The following is an 18,451-nucleotide window of genomic DNA, read 5'->3' as shown; positions in this document are numbered from 1 at the left end:
TGGATTCGTAATGGTCTTGGTGTATGGTCAGGCGTTGATTTTAAGAAGTGTTGCTGGCTAAATGGGCGCATTTCCTAAAGGCCATAAAAGAAGAAATAAAGGGGTTTATTTCATTTTTTTATTAGCTTCAATTTTGGTAATAATGACTTTTTTGTAAAAACTTACCAGTTTTTGAGTTATTAATGAAAAATCGGTTAAAAACATGCATTTTTCTCACGAAAAATTAAAATCTTGTTCTTTAATAATTCAAAAAGTTTTGATTTATTTTATTAACTTTATATAACAAATTTTGTTTAGAATTTGTCCCTTTATCGAATTATGGGATTATTTTTAATAAAATAATTTTCACCCTCGAGAAGGGGTGGCACCCACCCCAGGGTAAAAGCGCAAGTTGGCACCATATCACCTTTGTTCCTTGAGATATCCTCTAACCACTCACCAATTGTCATACAAATCGATGAAGGTTCAACGACATCGGAGGTAATAGCTCATATCCACCTTCAGTGACTGCACTTATAAGGGACTTTCTACCCTCAGTAATAATGTAGTCTTTTATTCTGCGTTTACATTTTTCAAAAATACAAAAATATTTATTAGTTTTCTCAGGATTCGAAAAAAAAATGAATACATTTAAAACACATTGAACATTTTGACAGGCGACATTTTGCGCCTATGCCCTTAAAACCAACCAACCAAAATTGTGAAATATAATATGCGTAGGAACATTTATAAAAACAAATTCACTACAGAATGAATAAGGTTGGATTTTGGAGAAGGGGTATAAACGGAAAATGTTCTATACAATTTGGTTCTGATGAATCTGATTGATAATAAATTAGATTATTGAAGAGAAATTGCATTTGGTCTAGATCAGAACAACTGTTAATTATTTTATTGGGTAGCTTAAAAATTAAAGGTTTAATTATTTCTCTTTTGTTTTCATTCTGTGATGCAAAAAGCTTCTGTATTTTTCGTTTTCTTTATTTTTAGAGATTACTTAGGCTTAGTGCAACGAAGTTCTAAAAATATGACTACTCACCTTTACCCCTTCATGGAAAAAACAGTCCATAACCCTCACGAGATGCTGAAACGGTAATCCCTGAAATATCCACCAGATCCAGTCCATGTATATTTTTTCTTGTCGATTAGTCGTACAATGCCTCTGAAGGTGAACTGCAGCTGACTTCTGAAACAAATAAATATAATTAAATTCTCAAAATAATAATACCTATAATTATTATAAAAACAAACTTTAATACTTGCCAAGGCAAGAAAGTAAGAACTTTTACAAAAAGACATCATACAAAATGGGTGATTAATTAAAAAAAACTTACTATGAACAATGGATTAAAAAAATAAAATAAAAAGATCTCAAAAGGGCTGTAAAAGGCTTATGTCACTTAAATGTTATAGGTACCATGGGATTACCACGGCCTGAACAAGGCCTAAACCTACCTTAACGAAACTGACGTTATGGTATAATCGCATTGTGGGGTATTATTACTTGTTGTTTGTGGGTCTAGGACGTTTCATTGCCGCCGTTTCGATGCCGCCAGTTCGATGACAATGCCGGCCGATTCATCGCCAGTCAACTAATCGCTATCTGATATATTTCCGAATTTTCGACAGTTACAATTATTAGTTATTTTTTAGTATTAATTAGGAATTCTAGGAAATGCGAAATATGACGGCGATGAAATGGAATGGCGATGAACCGGCGGCATCGAAACGGCCGGCGATGAACCGGCGGCATCGAAACGTCCCATTCCGGTTGTTTGTTGTGCTTGAGTACTTTGCAGAAGATTTACACCGAAGATTCATATTTCCGTCCAAAGTAACGTAATGTTTATACAATTGCGTGCGCAAAATGGAAATATTTATTCAAATAAATTACCATACAAATATACAATACCTACGCTTGCACCTGGTAGATACTATATACCTACACCAGTATTATAAAGTATGTAATCCTATAAAATATACACTATGGTGCAAAAAAATCGATCCACTAAAAATTTGGTAATTTTTGATGTTTTGAATTTCCTAAACCTGTTGTCCGATTTAAGTGATTTTTTACCACGTTATAGCCTTATCTATTGACAATATCGATGTAATAATATTGTGGCTAAACAGGTAAATTTTCATTAAAAAAACATGTTTACATTGCTTTAAATATTCATAATTTTGAATTTCTATTTTTTTTTATTTTGATGGTTTTGGTAAAGACCAATTAGGCAGATAATTTTTTTATTTAACTACACTGGGGTGCAAAATTAACCGGACACCTTAAAAATGGGCAATTTTTGATGTCTCGAATTTCCTAAACCTGTTGTCCGATTTAAGTGATTTTTTAATACGTTATTGCCTTATTCTTTATCAATATCGCTGTAATAATATTGTTGCTAGACAGTTAAACTGTCACTGTATACCGGGTGTACGAATCAAACTGTCTTTTTTTCTCAAAGTTCGCATCACCCTGTGGACTATTTTAGCATTTATAAAATACTGAAATTAAAACCCAACTATAGCCTCAGGTTTTCTTAACATTTTGTCTTTCGATTCATTCGCTTATGTTGAATAATAAAAAAGTTAGGTACTTTAACAACTGGCCATGTTTCTCATCAATACAGAGTACAGGGTGTTCCAAAATAAGTGCGACAAACTTTAAGGGGTAATTTTACATGAGAAAATAATGACAATTTGTTTGATAATCATAATGTCCGCAAACGCTTCGTTTCTGAGATACGGGATGTTCAATTTTTTTTACAAACTGACGATTTATTTATTGCTTTAAAACCAGTTGAGATATGCAGATCAAATTTGGTGGGGTTTAAAACGTAGTTATTGCACATTTTTTGACATACAATTAGGAATTTTATATTCACCATTGGCGTGCGTACGGATAATATTATTGGCCATAATACCCGTTTGCGCGCCACTGGTGAATATTAAATTCCTATGTCAAAAATGTGCAATAATTACGTCTTAAAACCCACCAAATTTGATTTGCACATCTCAACTGGTTTTAAAGCAATAAATAAATCATCAGTTTGTAAAAAAAAATTTAACATCCCGTATCTCGGAAACGGAGCGTTTGCGGACATATGATTATAAAGCTAATTGTCATTATTTTCTCATGTACAATAACCCCTTAAAGTTTTGTGCAAATATTTTAGAAACACCCTGTACTGATGACGAATATGGCCAGTTGTTAAAGTACCTAACTTTTTTATTATACAACATAAACGAATGAATCGAAAGACAAAATGTTAAGAAAACCTGAGGCTATAGTTGGGTTTTAATTTCAGTATTTTATAAATGCCAGAATAGTCCACAGGGTAATATACACTGTAAGTAAAGAGAAAAAAACACTGTTTGATTCGTACACCCGGTATACAATGATAGTTTGACTGTCTAGCAACAATATTATTACAGAGATATTGTCAATAAATAAGACTATAACGTGGTAAAAAAATCACTTAAATCGGACAACAGGTTTCGGAAATTCGAAAAATCAAACATGACGAAATTTTTAGTGGATCGATTTTTTGCACCGCAGTGTATAACGTTTAAATAAAAATTATTGCACTTTTTATTTAGTCAACAAAAGAATTGTCAGGATAGTAGAGAATGTAATAAATTATGAAATAATGAGACTCCCAGATAAATAATAAAAATGTGCTAGATACAAAAAATAATAAATTTAATTTATATGTTTAAATTTAAATACAAAACAAACTTATAAATATACAGGGTGTCCAGAAACTCTACCGACAAACGAAGACAGGAGATTTTTTAGATAATTTTAAGATAATTTAACCCAATTCACCTAGTCTGAAAATGCTTCCTAAGGGAGCTAGAGCTCTTTGAAGATGGCGTCATGTAATTAGTTTTTCTTAAATAACTCCAGAACGCTTCTATTTAGAAAAACGAAAATTGGTATGCATATTTACTTTCCAGAAATGAATCGATTCCATCGATTGTGAATTTCTAGTACCGGTCATAGGCGTCCGTTTTGGGTAGGGCAACGGTTATTTTATCGCATAACTCTTTTGTCTTTAACTTTTAAGTCTTTTTGACACTGGATTATTAAATTGTGAGGTATTCTAGTACTAAAAGGTACTCTTGCTTTAAGTCGGTAGGACACACCGTTTTCTAGAAAAATCAATTTGAAAGTTTTTCGTTTTTGGAATTTGAAAAAAATTGAAAAAAATTTTCAAAAAAAAGACGATGTATTTTACTAACTTAAAGCAAGAGTAACTTTTAGTACTCGAATACCTCATAATTTAATAATCTAGTGTCAAAAATGCTTAAAAATTAAGGACAAAAAGTTACGCTATAAAGTAACTGTTGACCTACCCAAAACGGACGCCTATGGCCGGTACTAGAAATTCGCAATTAATGAAATCGACTCATCTCTGGAATTAAATAAATGTACCAGTTTTCGTCTTTCTAAATAGGTTTTTTTGAATTTTTTTTAAATTCAAAGAACGAAAAATTTTCAAATCGATTTTTCTAGAAAACGGTGTGTCCTACCGGCTTAAAACAAGAGTACCTTTTAGCACTAGAATACCTCACAATTTAATAATACAGTGTCAAAAATGCTTAAAAATCAAAGACAAAAAAGTTATGCGATAAAATAACCGTTGCCCTGCCCAAAACGGGCGCCTATGATCCGTACTAAAAATTCGCAGTGGATGGAATAGATTTATCTCTGGAAGATAAATAAGCGTACCAATTTTTGTTTTTCTAAATAGAAGCGTTCTGGAGGTATTTAAGAAAAACTCATTACAAGACGCCATCTTCAAAGAGCTCTAGCTCCCTTAGGAAGCATTTTCGGACTAAGTGAATAGGGTTAAATTGTCTTAGAATTATCTGAAGAATCTTCTGTCTTCGTTTGTCGGTAGAGTTTCTGGACACCCTGTATAACATTTTATACTTGTTTATGTTAAACAAAGATTTGTGGTATTGATAAAAACGCACTTCAACTCTGTAAACAATAATACCACTTAGGGCCGATATTTCCAACCGCACTTAAGCCAAAGCTTACTTTAAGCCTGAGCTTAAGCTTAGATGCCTGTATTTCCACTTCAATTTGAGGCTTAAGCGTAGGCTTAAACCAAATAATTTTAAGGGCCGGTATTTCAACAGCTACTTAAGCTTTTGCTTAGCTAAGCCTATGTCAAAAGTTAAGGAGAAGCTTAAACCGGGTGCCGTATTTCCATCATTTCCGTAACTAAACTGATGCTCAACTGTAAAGGTAATTGGTTTGGTACCTCTGAATACGTCAAAATACCAGAACTGACTGTTCTGAGGTAAAAGCCACTACTGTTGACATTTAATTTTATCTTGTCATCTATATCAATGTCATTAACTTCACTTAATTTTGTGTACATGTGTTGATAGTTTATTGTCTATATTTGCTCTGGTTATATTTTTATTGTTATTTTGCATATAATTCTTCAGTCTTTGTAATTTTGTTTATTGGACACATTCCTTAAAATATCAAATTTGAAGTTAAGTTTACTTTGTTAACTTTTTAATGCTTTTACCAAGCATTGTATAAATAAATAATTTTCAGGTGTCTACACCTTCCAAAAGGAATAAGAATTTTAATAATCGTTAATAATCCAATAATAACGTTATTACGTAAAAGTTGGTTTTCAAAATAACTATTAATCTGTAGAAATAACCTCAAAAAACAGAAAACAAATTTTAAGAAAAGGCTTAAACCCACTACCGCGCGAGCTTAAATTATTTGGTTTAAGCCTACGCTTAAGCCCCAAATTGAAGTGGAAATACAGGCATCTAAGCTTGAGCTCAGGCTTAAAATAAGTTTTGGCTTAAGTGCGGTTGGAAATACCGACCCTAGGCTCGCGCGGGAGTTGGTTTAAGCCTTTGCTTAAAATTTGTTTTCTGTTTTTTGACGTTATTTCTATAGATTAGGGCCGGTATTTCCAACCTCACTTAAGCCAAAGCTTACTTTAAGCCTTTGCTTAAGCTTAGATGCCTGTATTTCCACTTCAATTTGAGGCTTAAGCCTAGGCTTAAACCAAATAATTTTAAGCTCGCGCGGGAGTTGGTTTAAGCCTTTGCTTAAAATTTGTTTTCTGTTTTTTGAGGTTATTTCTATAAATTATTAATTAGAGAGTTATTTTGAAAGCCAACTTTTACGTAATAACGTTATTATTGGATTATTAAAATTCTTACTCCTTTTGGAAGGTGTACGCACCTGAAAATTATTTATTTCTACAATGATTGGTATATCTATTTTACAAAAGTAAACTTACATTCCAATTTGACATTTTATATATCCAATAAAATTACAAAGACGGATCTATTGGTTATGCAAAATACCAATAAAAATATAACCAGAGAAAATATAGAAAATAAACTAACAACACATGTACCATGTACACAAAATTAAGTGAAGTAAATGACATTGATACAGATGACAAGATAAAATTAAATGTCAACAGTAGTAGTTTTTACCTCACAACAGTTAGTTCTGGCGCATTTTGACGTATTCAGAGGTACCAGACCAATTAACTTTACAGTTGAGGATCAGTTTAGTTAAGGAAATGATGGAAATACGGCACCCAGCTTAAACTTCTCCTTAACTTTTGACACAGGTTTAGCTAAGCAAAAGCTTAAGTAGCTGTTGAAATACCGGCCCTTAATATTATGTCGTTTACACCTGGCTTCTTCCGGATTGGCCAACTTGCCCGCGGGCGGGTTCATTGTTCACCTTTGGTTTTTTGCAATATAATGTTCAAAACTCCTTTGTTTTTAATTTCTAATCACGCGTGCGCGATACTATTTTCCACTGTTGCATGTGTATACAGTATGGTGCAAATGAAAGGAATAAATTCGTTATTTCGTAAACCGGCTACTTTAAGAAAAAAACCCGAAACAGGTCGATTTTTATTTTTAAGTTATGATATTGTGGCATGTAAAGTATACTAGTGACGTCATCCGTCTGGGAGTGATGACGTAATAGATTATTTTTTTAAATGAGAATAGGGGTCGTGTGGTAGCTCATTTGAAAGGTTCTTCAATTCTCTATTCAGTAATTTAAACATTTACATAATTATCTATACAGGGTGTCCAAAAAATTTTTATTAAATTAAATTATTTGAAAAAAAAGGAGTAGAAGGACACCCTGTATAAATAATTATATAAATGTTTATATTACTGAATAGAGAATTGAAGAACCATTCAAATGAGCTAGCACACTACCCCTATTCTCATTTAAAAAAATCATCTATTACGTCATCACGCCCAGATGGATGACGTCACTAGTATACGATATATGCCATAATATCGTAACTTAAAAACACAAATCGAGCTGTTTCGGGATTTTTCCTTATAGTCGCCTGTTTACGGAATAACGAATTTATTCCTTTCATTTGCACCATACTGTCGGTGGAAAATAGTGTCGCGCACGCTTGATTATCAATTAAAAAACAATGGAGTTTTGAATATTATATTGCAAAAAACTCTTCGGGATTTCATCAATCGATGTTTAAAGAATATCTACCTACCTTGGCAACATTCGAATTTTCAGTTTTTCACATAGTTTTTGAGGGTTAAAAATGGCCAATTTCGCAATTTTTCAATTTTTAATCGCTTATAATATGTCAAAAACTATTATTTTTAGAGAAAAGTCACTAAAGACCTTTTCTGTTTGGAATGATCCAAAAAACTTAAAAGAACTTTGTTCCATGCAAAAAAAATAATTTTAGGAAAAAAACAAAAAAAAAAACGTTTAAAAAATTTTTGACCACCTTTTGGTCCTGGCAACATGCAAATTTGTTAAAAGGAGTCCTTTTTGAGTAAGATTGTGCAAAAAATCCGAATTAGAATATTTTTCCTAGCGGATGCGCAGTGGCTTTCTGGACTATTAAAAAATTTTATGTTAAAACAATTTTTGTACCTTTAGCCAAATATGATGCAGCTACCGTTCCCCTAAAATTTTTTTAACTTTCTCCGCTGCACTATGTTGGTTGCAAAGATCAACTGAGTATGGTGTTATTGCAAATTACAACTCCTATTAGGTATCAGAGAATTAAAGGCTTGCCCACGGCTAATTGAAAAGCACGAGTAATCTGAACATTTATAATTTCTTATTAACTATGTTACAGTTCAAGTTGATTCTCAGTTAGAGTTGACTAGTCCTCGTCTAGTTCGAGTCAACTCAAACTAAAACGAGCAGTAAGAGTTGATTTGAAAAATTTAATTCAACCTTTACTAGTTGAAGTAGACTCTTGTTAGTGAAAGTAGATCGCGGGAAAAAGAGAATCAACTCTTACTAGTTTGAGTTGACTATACATGGATCAAGTCAGTAAAAAATGTAGAATCGCACGTGCTTTTTTGATGAGTGCGCGTCTCTCTGTTTTGACTGTTTCAACTACTCATCACGATTTAATCATACCTATTACATAGTAACATTTTATTTCTAGAATACGTTGTTTGTGCTTGCGATCGTTCCACTTCTTGAGATTTTCAAAATAATTAGTATTTTATTCCTTTTTATTAGGTATCTATATATTATATAAAGAAGAACTCTATTATATAAAGGTTAAGAAATCTATTATACATAAAGGAGTCCCTCAAGGATCTGTTTTAGGACCGCTTATGTTTATTATTTTTATGAATGATCTTCCTGATTACATTAAATCTCGTGTTATTACTATTTACGCAGATGATACTGCACTAGCGATCTCTGCGCCTAGTAAAGAGGAACTTATATCATTTTGCAACGTTGTTTTTAAGTCATTTGTAGATTGGTCCAAAGCAAATGGATTAATAGTAAACGTTGATAAAACACAATTTTTATATTTTCATTCCCAAAATGTTCTTAGCAATGTATACTCATTATCATTTAAATTTGACGATATACTTATTTCGTCAGTTACAACAACACAATTTTTAGGTTTAAATATAGATTGTCGTTTGAGATGGACTGAACCAGCCAATGCAATAAATACAAAATTAAATAAATCCTTTTATGCTATTTCTAGAATAAAAGATACTATGCCGATATCAGCACTGATCAATATCTATTACGGCCTTGTTTACAGCCATATGAGTTACAACATACTACTGTGGTGAAATTCTATTGACAGCTGTAAAATTTTTGTAACTCAGAAAAAAATTATTCCAAAAATATTCGGGCTAAAATTTCGGGAAACTTGTAAACCAACGTTTACAAAATACAAAATCATGTCATTCTATAGTCTGTACATTTACCACACTCTTCTGTTTGTCAAAGAAAATTTCAATCAATTTGAAACTAATGCTCATCGACATGATTACCAAACAAGAAATTCTAATAAGCTCCAAATACCCCAGTATAAAACATCAAGATTAGAAAATAGTTTTAAATTTACGGGAATGAAATTGTACAATAAACTTCCCGATGAAGTGCAGGAAATTGCTTTTTTTAACAGTTACAAAAATAAAATCAAAAATTTATTATTAGCCAAATTTTATTTAGTCAAAGAATTCCTTGAAGATACTGTATAAACCACTATTTTATTTTTTATGAATAAATTGTTTTGTATATGTCTAAATATGTTATCTTATAATATGTAGTCCGTCCGCTATAACTTTTCCCATTCGGTACGATTCATTTTCAATCAAATTAAGTCAAAACAGAAAGTGAAACGTACGCCGATGTGTCTAGTATATAGTATACAGTATACAAAATGTATATACACATCGACGTTCGTTTCAATTTATGTTTTGACTTAATTTGATTGAAAATGAATCGTACCGCATGGGAAAAGTTATAGCGGACGGACTATGTTAGGCGTTAGGTACCTACATAAAATTTGTGGCTGAACAATGTTAGCCTGTAACTGTTCTACAATGTAGAATCATCTCTATGACCTATCCTATACATCTGTAAAAATGTCTTTAAAAAATTAATAAATATTTCTATTTCTACTCTCAATTGGCGTGCATACGGATACTATGACCGACTAAACTTATAAAAAAATAAAGCTTTTTTGAAATACTTTAAAAACATTGTGATGACTTTTCCCCGAACTTTTGAAGTTTGGGAGTAAATTTATATGTGCGCGAATTCATCAAAATCTTGGTACCCGGCGCAGATTAAACGTTATACGTTCTCCGATTGGGTAATTACAATGACCTGTCAACAATTGTTCAATATGTCGGTTATTTTATTAATACGTCAATGGTTATGGGTAAACAAATTGTATGTAGTATATGAGTTTTTATTGTTGTGAGGACAGACACAAAAAGCAAGTTTATAAGTGTAGTGACTTTTTAAATAGTTTGTAAAAGCAACAGGTACGTAATTTTAAATGTTTCAGTATTGTAATAAAAGATTAGGACCTACATACTTTGATTTACATAATTTGATTAAAAATACAATTTCTACCAATATTCATATCTAATAAATTGCTTTTTTAGTCTATATTTTGGTGTTTTTTAATATTTTAATTCCGCAAGAAACAAACTTATTTAATTAAACTAAGAGAATAAGCAACTGTCAAAAAAGTTTAAAACGTTTGGTTGCTATATCTTCCCACATTATTCAAATGTCTCGCTAGCTAAGTTCTGCGTGCGGTGAGTTCAAAATCTAACAACCTTATAGACGCAGGTTCAATTCCCAATGCAAATTTTTATTTTTTTATACATTTTATGATTGTAAGTATATTTATTATATTTTTTTTTTCAGAAAATACGTATTTAGTTAAAATTTTTGTCAACAATTATTGTTCAGATATCATTTCTTTGTTTCATTTTTCAATGTGTTTGCGTGTGTTTTATTCTTTTATTTTTTGGTATTATTTTAATACAAATTTTTGGAAAGTAGTGAGTATTAAAATTAGTTTAATATTTAAATAAAATATAAATAAACTGTTTAAAGTATATTGATTTCGTTGAAATCATATAATAGAAGTATAACTTCTTACGTGCGTACAAAGTACACACACACACATTCTTTTTTTTTAGATATTTTACGTTGAAATTATCGACTTGGAATTTGACGAAGAAAAACCTTTTTCTATAGACTTCATATATAGACCATTTTTTTTTCATTTTTTTATATGCTATATTTTTGCTAAGAATATTTTTTTTTCGATAAAATACTTATTTTTGGGCTATTTGCGAAAAACCGTCTAAAATGTATTCACTTAGGGAAAAAACTTTACAGAACAAAATTTGGTTATAACTAGGTAGTTTATTCAATTTCTGACTTACGTATATTTTTTCACCCCCGAGAAGGGGGTGAAAAGCACACATCGGCACAAGATTACCTTTTTTCATTGACATGTTAGCTAAATTTCATGTCAATCCAATCGGTTCTTTAAAATTTTGAACAAAAACCGTGAGTAAACGTGCAATTACTAAAACGACCCTCCACAATTTTGACCTTTGGCCAAAAAGGGGTTCCAGAACTCAAAAAACATTATACAGTGCGTCCATAAAGTAACGCATAAATTCGTTATTTCGTAAACCGGCTACTTTAAGGAAAAATCCCGAAATAGGTCGATTTTTATTTTCAAATTACGATTTTTTGGCATATATATCATGCTAGTGACGTCATCCATCTGGACATGATAACGTAATCGATGATTTTTTTAAATAGGAACAGGGGTCATGTGACAGCTCAATTGAAAGGGTATTCAATTCTCTATTAAATAATATAAACATTAACATAATTATTTATACAGGGTGTTCAAAAAACATTTTTTTAATTAAAATAAGTGAGACAAAAAGAAGAATATATGTTATTTATTTTAATTCAAATTGCATTTTACTACTGTAAGTAAAGAGAAAAAAATTTTATTTGACAAATAAACATTGATTTTCGTTTAAACGAAATGTTCAAACTGCCTAGAGACAGGTGGGTGGCAGCCTTAACATTGAATTTAAGCGAAAAACAATATTTATTTGTCAAATAAACATTTATTTCCTGTTTTCTGACAACAGTAAAACGCATTTCGAATTAAATAAATTACATACATGCTTCTTTTTGTCTCAATTATTTTAATTAAAAAAATGTTTTTTTGGACACCTTGTATAAATAAATATGTTAATGTTTACATTAGTAAATAGAGAATTGAATACCCTTTCAAATGAGCTATCACATGACCCCTATTCTGATTTAAAAAAAAAACATCGATTACGTCATCATGCCCAGATGGATGACGTCACTGGTATGATATATATGCCAAAAAATCGGAATTTAAAAATAAAAATCGACCTGTTTCGGGATTTTTCCTTAATATCGATAGTTTACGAAATAATGAATTTATGCGTTACTTTATGGACGCACTGTATAGCGCAGTCACTGAAGGTGGCTATGAGCTATTACCTACGATTTCGTTCAACCTCCATCGATTTGCATGAAACTTGGTGAGTGGTTAGAAGATATCTCAAGGAACAAAGGTGACATGATACCAACTTGCGCTTTTACCCTGAGGGTGGCTGCCACCCCTTCTCGGGGGTGAAAATTATTTTATTAAAAATATCCCCATAATTAGATAGGGGGACCAATTCAATGCAAATTTTGCTATATAAAGTTATTAAAATAAATCAAAACTTTTTGAGATATTAAAGATCAAAAATTTTAATTTTTCATAAGAAAAATGCATGTTTTAAACCGATTTTTCATAAATAACTCAAAAACTATAAGCTTTTACAAAAAAGTTATAATTACCAAAATTGAAGCTGATAAAAAATGAAATATACTTCTTACTAAAAAAACCTTTTAATGTTAACTAAAAGTGAGTATAGGTAATTATGTATATTTTTTTCGGCGAGTATCCAAAGCTAAGTATTCAAGCTTAAATTACGGGAAAATGATACATTTTATAACATAAACTTATTAAACATTTGTGAAAGTATTTAGAAATATCTATCAAATGAGATCCCGAACAGGTTGATGGCATTAAAATTTATGCTCCAAAATTTTTTTTAATTTTATCTTTTCAAAATTTTTCCAAAAGATATGATCGTTTTTTTTTTAATAACTCGGTTAATTTTTAAGATATCAGGTTCATCTAAAAACGATTTGAAAGACCATTTCAAAGACTATTAAAACGCGTTAAATTTAATCTTTTAAATCACTTAATTTTTTTAAATCATAATTTTAAAAATTCTGAGTCTTTTAAATTATATCTTTTTTTCAAAAATATGCATTCTAAACTGGTGAAAATTGTTGAAATCATTGCCTTATGCTAATACAAAGAAATTCTTGTAAGGATTACTATACATTTTAATTTTTTGTGGAAATGGCGTATGTTTTATTTTTCACTTGTTCCTAAAAAATTCGAAAGGGTTCTCTTATTTTCATCATAATTTGCTTAAATTTGATGCAATTAACTTCTTCTGGAGCCTATTTGATAGGTATTCTGAATTACTTTGACAAGTGTTTAGTAGGTATATTTTATAAAATGCATCGTTTTCCCATTATTTAAGCTTGAATACTTAGATCTGATTAATCGTCGAAAAAAATATACAATCAATTACCCATAACTCACTTTGCATTAACATTAGTTTAGTTCTTTAAGGGCCGGTTGTTCGAACGCTAATCAAGAAGTTGATTATAATTAGGTCCCCTTAACAACCATCAAATAACAACACCCCTCATTCGTACGTCAATCAGTTGATTGTAATCAATTATGTTGATAATTAACATAATTGATTGATTAATTAATTATTAATTAACATAACAATTATTAACATAATTGATTAATAAATCTCATAATTGTAATCAATTATGTTTTCAGCAACCCAAACAAAGTTGACATTGACAGTTGGTGACAGTATAATTAAATATTTGATAATGATCACTTGATTCCATTTTTGATTGACGTTCGAACAACCGGCCCTAAGTGAAGACTATATTAAATTTTTTATTATCTTCAATTTTGGTAATATGTAATAATTTTTTTGTAAAAGCTCACAGTTTTTGAGTTATACGTAAAAACAGCTTTAAACATTCATTTTTTTTACAAAAAAATAAAATCTTTGATCTTAAATAACTCAAAAAGTATTGATTTATGTTATTAACTTTATATAACAAATTTTGCTTAGAATTTGTCCCTCTATCGATATATGGTATTATTTTTAATAAAATAATTTTCACCCACGAAAAGGGGTGGCATCCACCCCCAGGGTAAAAGCGCAATTTGGCATCATGTCACCTTTGTTCATTGAGTTATCTCCTAAAAATGCTCACCAATTTTCATGAAAATCGATGGAGGTTCAACGAAATCGGAGGGGAAAACCTTCAGTAACTGCACTAATAGTGTTGTTCTGAAGCTATTTTCTTGTGGCATTTTTACAATTTTAACTATTTATAATGGGAAATAAGCCACAATATTATTAAAAAATGATTTTTATTAACGTTTCGACGCCCAAATCGGGTGCCGTTGTCAAAATACAAAATACTATTAATATAAACAAAAATGTTGTTGTTATAAACACTAATAGTGTTCAGTTCTGTAACATTTTTGTACAAAAACCCGACCATACTATCTTTAACAATTCCAAGTGTGTAATCACAAAAAATTAGTATCCATTATTTGTATTGTTTATTGAATACCCGAATCGGGTATTGCTTGTATCCAGTAATATACGATTCTATTTCTAAAATATATTTAACGCATATTCTCTTGGCCCTTAGAATTTTACAGAAATTATTCCACTTAGTTTCACCGAAATATTTAACTTAGTCACAGTTTACCTACAAACTCATATAATTCACCGTGAACAGTTAGTACAGAGAAATTTAATTTTAAACATTGACATATCATATACATAGATGAAATCAGCAATTTGTCATATATTGTCATTTTGGAAAAGATCCAATACCAAGATAATTGATTAATCTGGTTGGAATGTTGGACATAAATCCGTCCAATTAAGATGCCTCCCAGAAAGATAAAATAATCCTCGAGATTATAAAAAAATAATCCTAAATTTTTCAACTGAAATCCTCAGATATAAAATATAATAAACATATCTAATTTATCAAGGAAGTGAAAAAATAGTATGTTAAAATGTGTAAAATGTATTTAGTTCCTTAGCTAAGCGCTTTCGCAAATTTGTCATAATCGGAGCTAATGGTCAGTAAAAAGTAAAAGTACCACTAACTGAGATTGTGTGCATGAGCATCGTAATACTATCCGATTATATTACAGTTTTTTATTTATTTAATCATGTATGTACTATAGTTGTCTAACGTACAACCCCCAATAGAAAAAAAAGGAAAAAACGGTCACAGAAACAGCTGACTGACGGTCTCTCCTGTTGAAGTCGGTCTGAAGTCGAGTAATGTAGTGTGATACTTCATATTCGAACTTCGTTCCCTTTGGTTCGGGCGCGACACCGACACCAGAAAACCGACGCCAAACGGAAGTAGCCCGAGGCAAAGTCGCATGAAGTACCTCTCTACACTCTCGTACTCGCTGAACTTCGATCAACTTTGTGATCGCGAGTAGTGTAGTGGGCGCTCTCTAGGGAAAGAGATACTAACTTCTAGTCCTTTGACTCGGTCGCAAAAACCGACAACAAGTGGAAGTTGTCCGAGGCAAGCCAAGGTTGTACGAAGTGCCTCTTCACACTATAGTAATAGCCTAACCTCCATCAACTTCGCGAGTAGTGTGGAGCTTTTTTTACCTAAATATTTCTTGTTTGAAACCTTTTTTCTATGCGGTACAGATTCTTGGTAAATGGATGTTTCTCTTTTCGTTTTCCCTTCGTACGAGGGGGGTTTTAGGGGTAGGACTGGTAAACCTGTAACGTTACAAACGTCACATCTTTGATATTTTATTTTTAAATAATTATTTTACTTTATTTTCTTTAATATTTCATTAACAATAATTTTCTTCTATTTGTTTTACCAGTTTTCTTCGTTAAAACTTGTTGGCTCCCTTTTTTATTATCTTCTATTTAATATACATATCTCTTTTCGTCTAAAATCTAAATCATCATACTGAACGTACCCCGTATATTCTTACTCTGTATGTATCTGTCTTAATACGGAACATGCCTACCTCTCTACAGTTCACGCTGTCATTTCAATTCTCAAAATGGTGGTGGGAAAATGTCATAAAAGGCAAGGCAGCTTCAAAAATAAATTATTTTTATTCAAATCATCTCTCTCTTGGGGCAAGAATTCTAATTATTACAATCATTATATTCCTACATACATACCTAGTTTCTTATAACAGTTTTTTCTAATATCTTTTTATATCTAAGCTAACCACCAATGTAAAAGCATGTATTCTGATATTTAAGTTTTAAATATATCTTTGTAATTTACATATATGCACGTTTAGTCATCAAATTTTAACAATTCTCCTCATCTTAATTCCATTTAATTTACCCCTTGGCATTTGCTACTCTTTGAATACTTTTTGGCAAAGGGTACCTTTTCTTCTTGATGTCAAAACTTATACACGCATTATTCTTCTAGTTTTTGGATAAAGATCACCGTCCTCCCTCTGGGAGCTTCAAGAATCCTCAAATCGCCGGCGATAAAAGAACGAGGGACATGTCATCTAGACTGCAACATCACCAGGACTGCAACGACCAACATCTGTAGGCCTGGTGGAATACAGCCTTTAGAACCCCAGAGCCAGTTGCAGAACCAACAGCAGTACCATTCGACATCAATAAGTTACCATCAGATACCAAAAGCCATAAGTATAATCAACAAATTGTTAGTTTTTGGCAAGAATTTGAATATATTTGTTACTGCACTTAAAAAGTCATATTTTTATTATATCTTTATGAACAATAAACATGATTAGTTAAAAATACTGTTTTGTTTGCTTCATTCTAAATTTTCATAGTTCATTTCTAAGATTAGGACAAGACGAACACACACCTGAGAGACTGAGCTAAGCTAAGGGAGTAGCAATGGCTATCTTGGATGATTGAGGTAATATTTTCGAATATTATTTCAATTAGCTGGGGTAGTCCATCGCCCGCCTTTTTTCGTTTCAAACCTTTTTATATCTTTTTTGGGGTACACACTTGGCATTCTCATTCAGCTTGTTTGTGTCGCTTTTAGAGGTCAAATTTTCTAATAACTTTTTTAGTTTTCCTCGTATAGTTAATCTCTAAAATAAGCTAGTATCAGTTATTTTAATGGGATAGTATACGATCCACTTTAGACACATTACAAAGTCACTTCAATTAAGTAGGAAATCGTGGGAGGGATAAGGAGAGGATGTCATTTGTCATTCAATTTGTACACAAGCTTAATATTTGTTCGTGTCGTTGAATATAAAATGAGATATACACAAGATACATAAGTTAATAAGGCGGATCGTATAAACACAATTATGTCGACTTGTCTGGATTATATTCGTGTAGGTATGTATGAATGTCGCTAAAATGCAAAATGGTATGCAATCAGTACCTACAAATTATTACTGTAATGTGGATTAATAACGATACTTTATGGAGGAATGATGCACAAACATGTTTTAAATTAGTATATGGTGCCAATTATCTGTATAGCTAATTTAATATTAGAAAATTATCATTAAACGTTGCTGCGGTATTTATTGATAAATGCGGAATAGTATATTTCACGAATTTGAGACTATTTTGGATTAGGAACGAAAGCTTTGAGTAAAAAGGTCCACTGTGCTGAGAAAGTTATTAGCAAATTCTCCAAATAGGGTGTTTGGTAAAGAATGGGCCATAGCTTAACCTTAGATTCTTCAGGTTAAAATATGTCGATTTAAGCTTACTTACCTTAGTACGAAAGTTGATAATAACCCTCATACAGGGTGTCCAAGTTAAACTTTTATTTTATTTATTTTTGAATATCTCCTGACAGGCATGGGACAACAACACAAAATTTGGTAAGTGGTGCTGGTAAATACTGTACACTACTAGGTTAAATTATGTTAAACAAACATTTCTGGCTACTACCAGAGGCGGACAACGGGGGAACGTGAATGGTTGACCCTTCCCAAATTATACGCCACTGGCGGAATTGCTATTTTAGTGCAATTTTTTTATTCTCCAATACTTTCTATGTAAATAATATAGTAACATTCATTCGTAACGATAAAGCCATTAGTTTTCGAGATATTTGAAGCTAAAAACGAAGCAGCATAATACATTAAGAGGATCGGTACGTTTTTTCGGCTGCAATGCTATTGAAATGGGGATTTATTTTTTTCGAATCCTGAGAAAGCTAATAAGCATTTTTAAAAAATTTAAACGCAGAATGAAAGATTGCGTTATTAGCGAGGGCCGAAAGTCCCTGAGAACTTCCATAATGTTTATTTTAATAAGTTACAGGGGTGAAAAACTAAGAGAAAATTTAGTGTTATTTTTAATTTTAAATATCTCATTCAAAATAAACTTTTTATTTATTCTAAGGGACTTTCGGCCCTCGGTAATAATTTATTCTTTCATTCTGCGTTTAGATTTTTCAAAA

General features: G+C 31.4%; 1 protein-coding gene across 6 annotated transcripts in view; it reads right to left on the bottom strand.

Annotated features, from left to right (window-relative positions):
- LOC126886681 (GTPase-activating protein skywalker) overlaps nucleotides 1-18,451 on the bottom strand; it is a 400,554-nt gene that overhangs the window by 182,116 nt on the left and 199,987 nt on the right. For 5 of the 6 annotated variants that reach the window (XM_050653674.1, XM_050653672.1, XM_050653670.1 and 2 more), the window contains one exon: nucleotides 1,040-1,186. In XM_050653674.1, coding sequence (XP_050509631.1) covers nucleotides 1,040-1,186 — 147 coding nt within the window. The remainder of the gene's footprint in view (nucleotides 1-1,039; nucleotides 1,187-18,451) is intronic. The other variant, XM_050653671.1, reaches the window with a different exon arrangement.

The sequence above is a fragment of the Diabrotica virgifera genome, chromosome 6, assembly GCF_917563875.1.
Source record: "Diabrotica virgifera virgifera chromosome 6, PGI_DIABVI_V3a".
Lineage (NCBI taxonomy): Eukaryota > Metazoa > Arthropoda > Insecta > Coleoptera > Chrysomelidae > Diabrotica > Diabrotica virgifera.
Note: the sequence above shows the minus strand (reverse complement) of the source record. Positions and strands in the feature narration are given on the sequence as shown.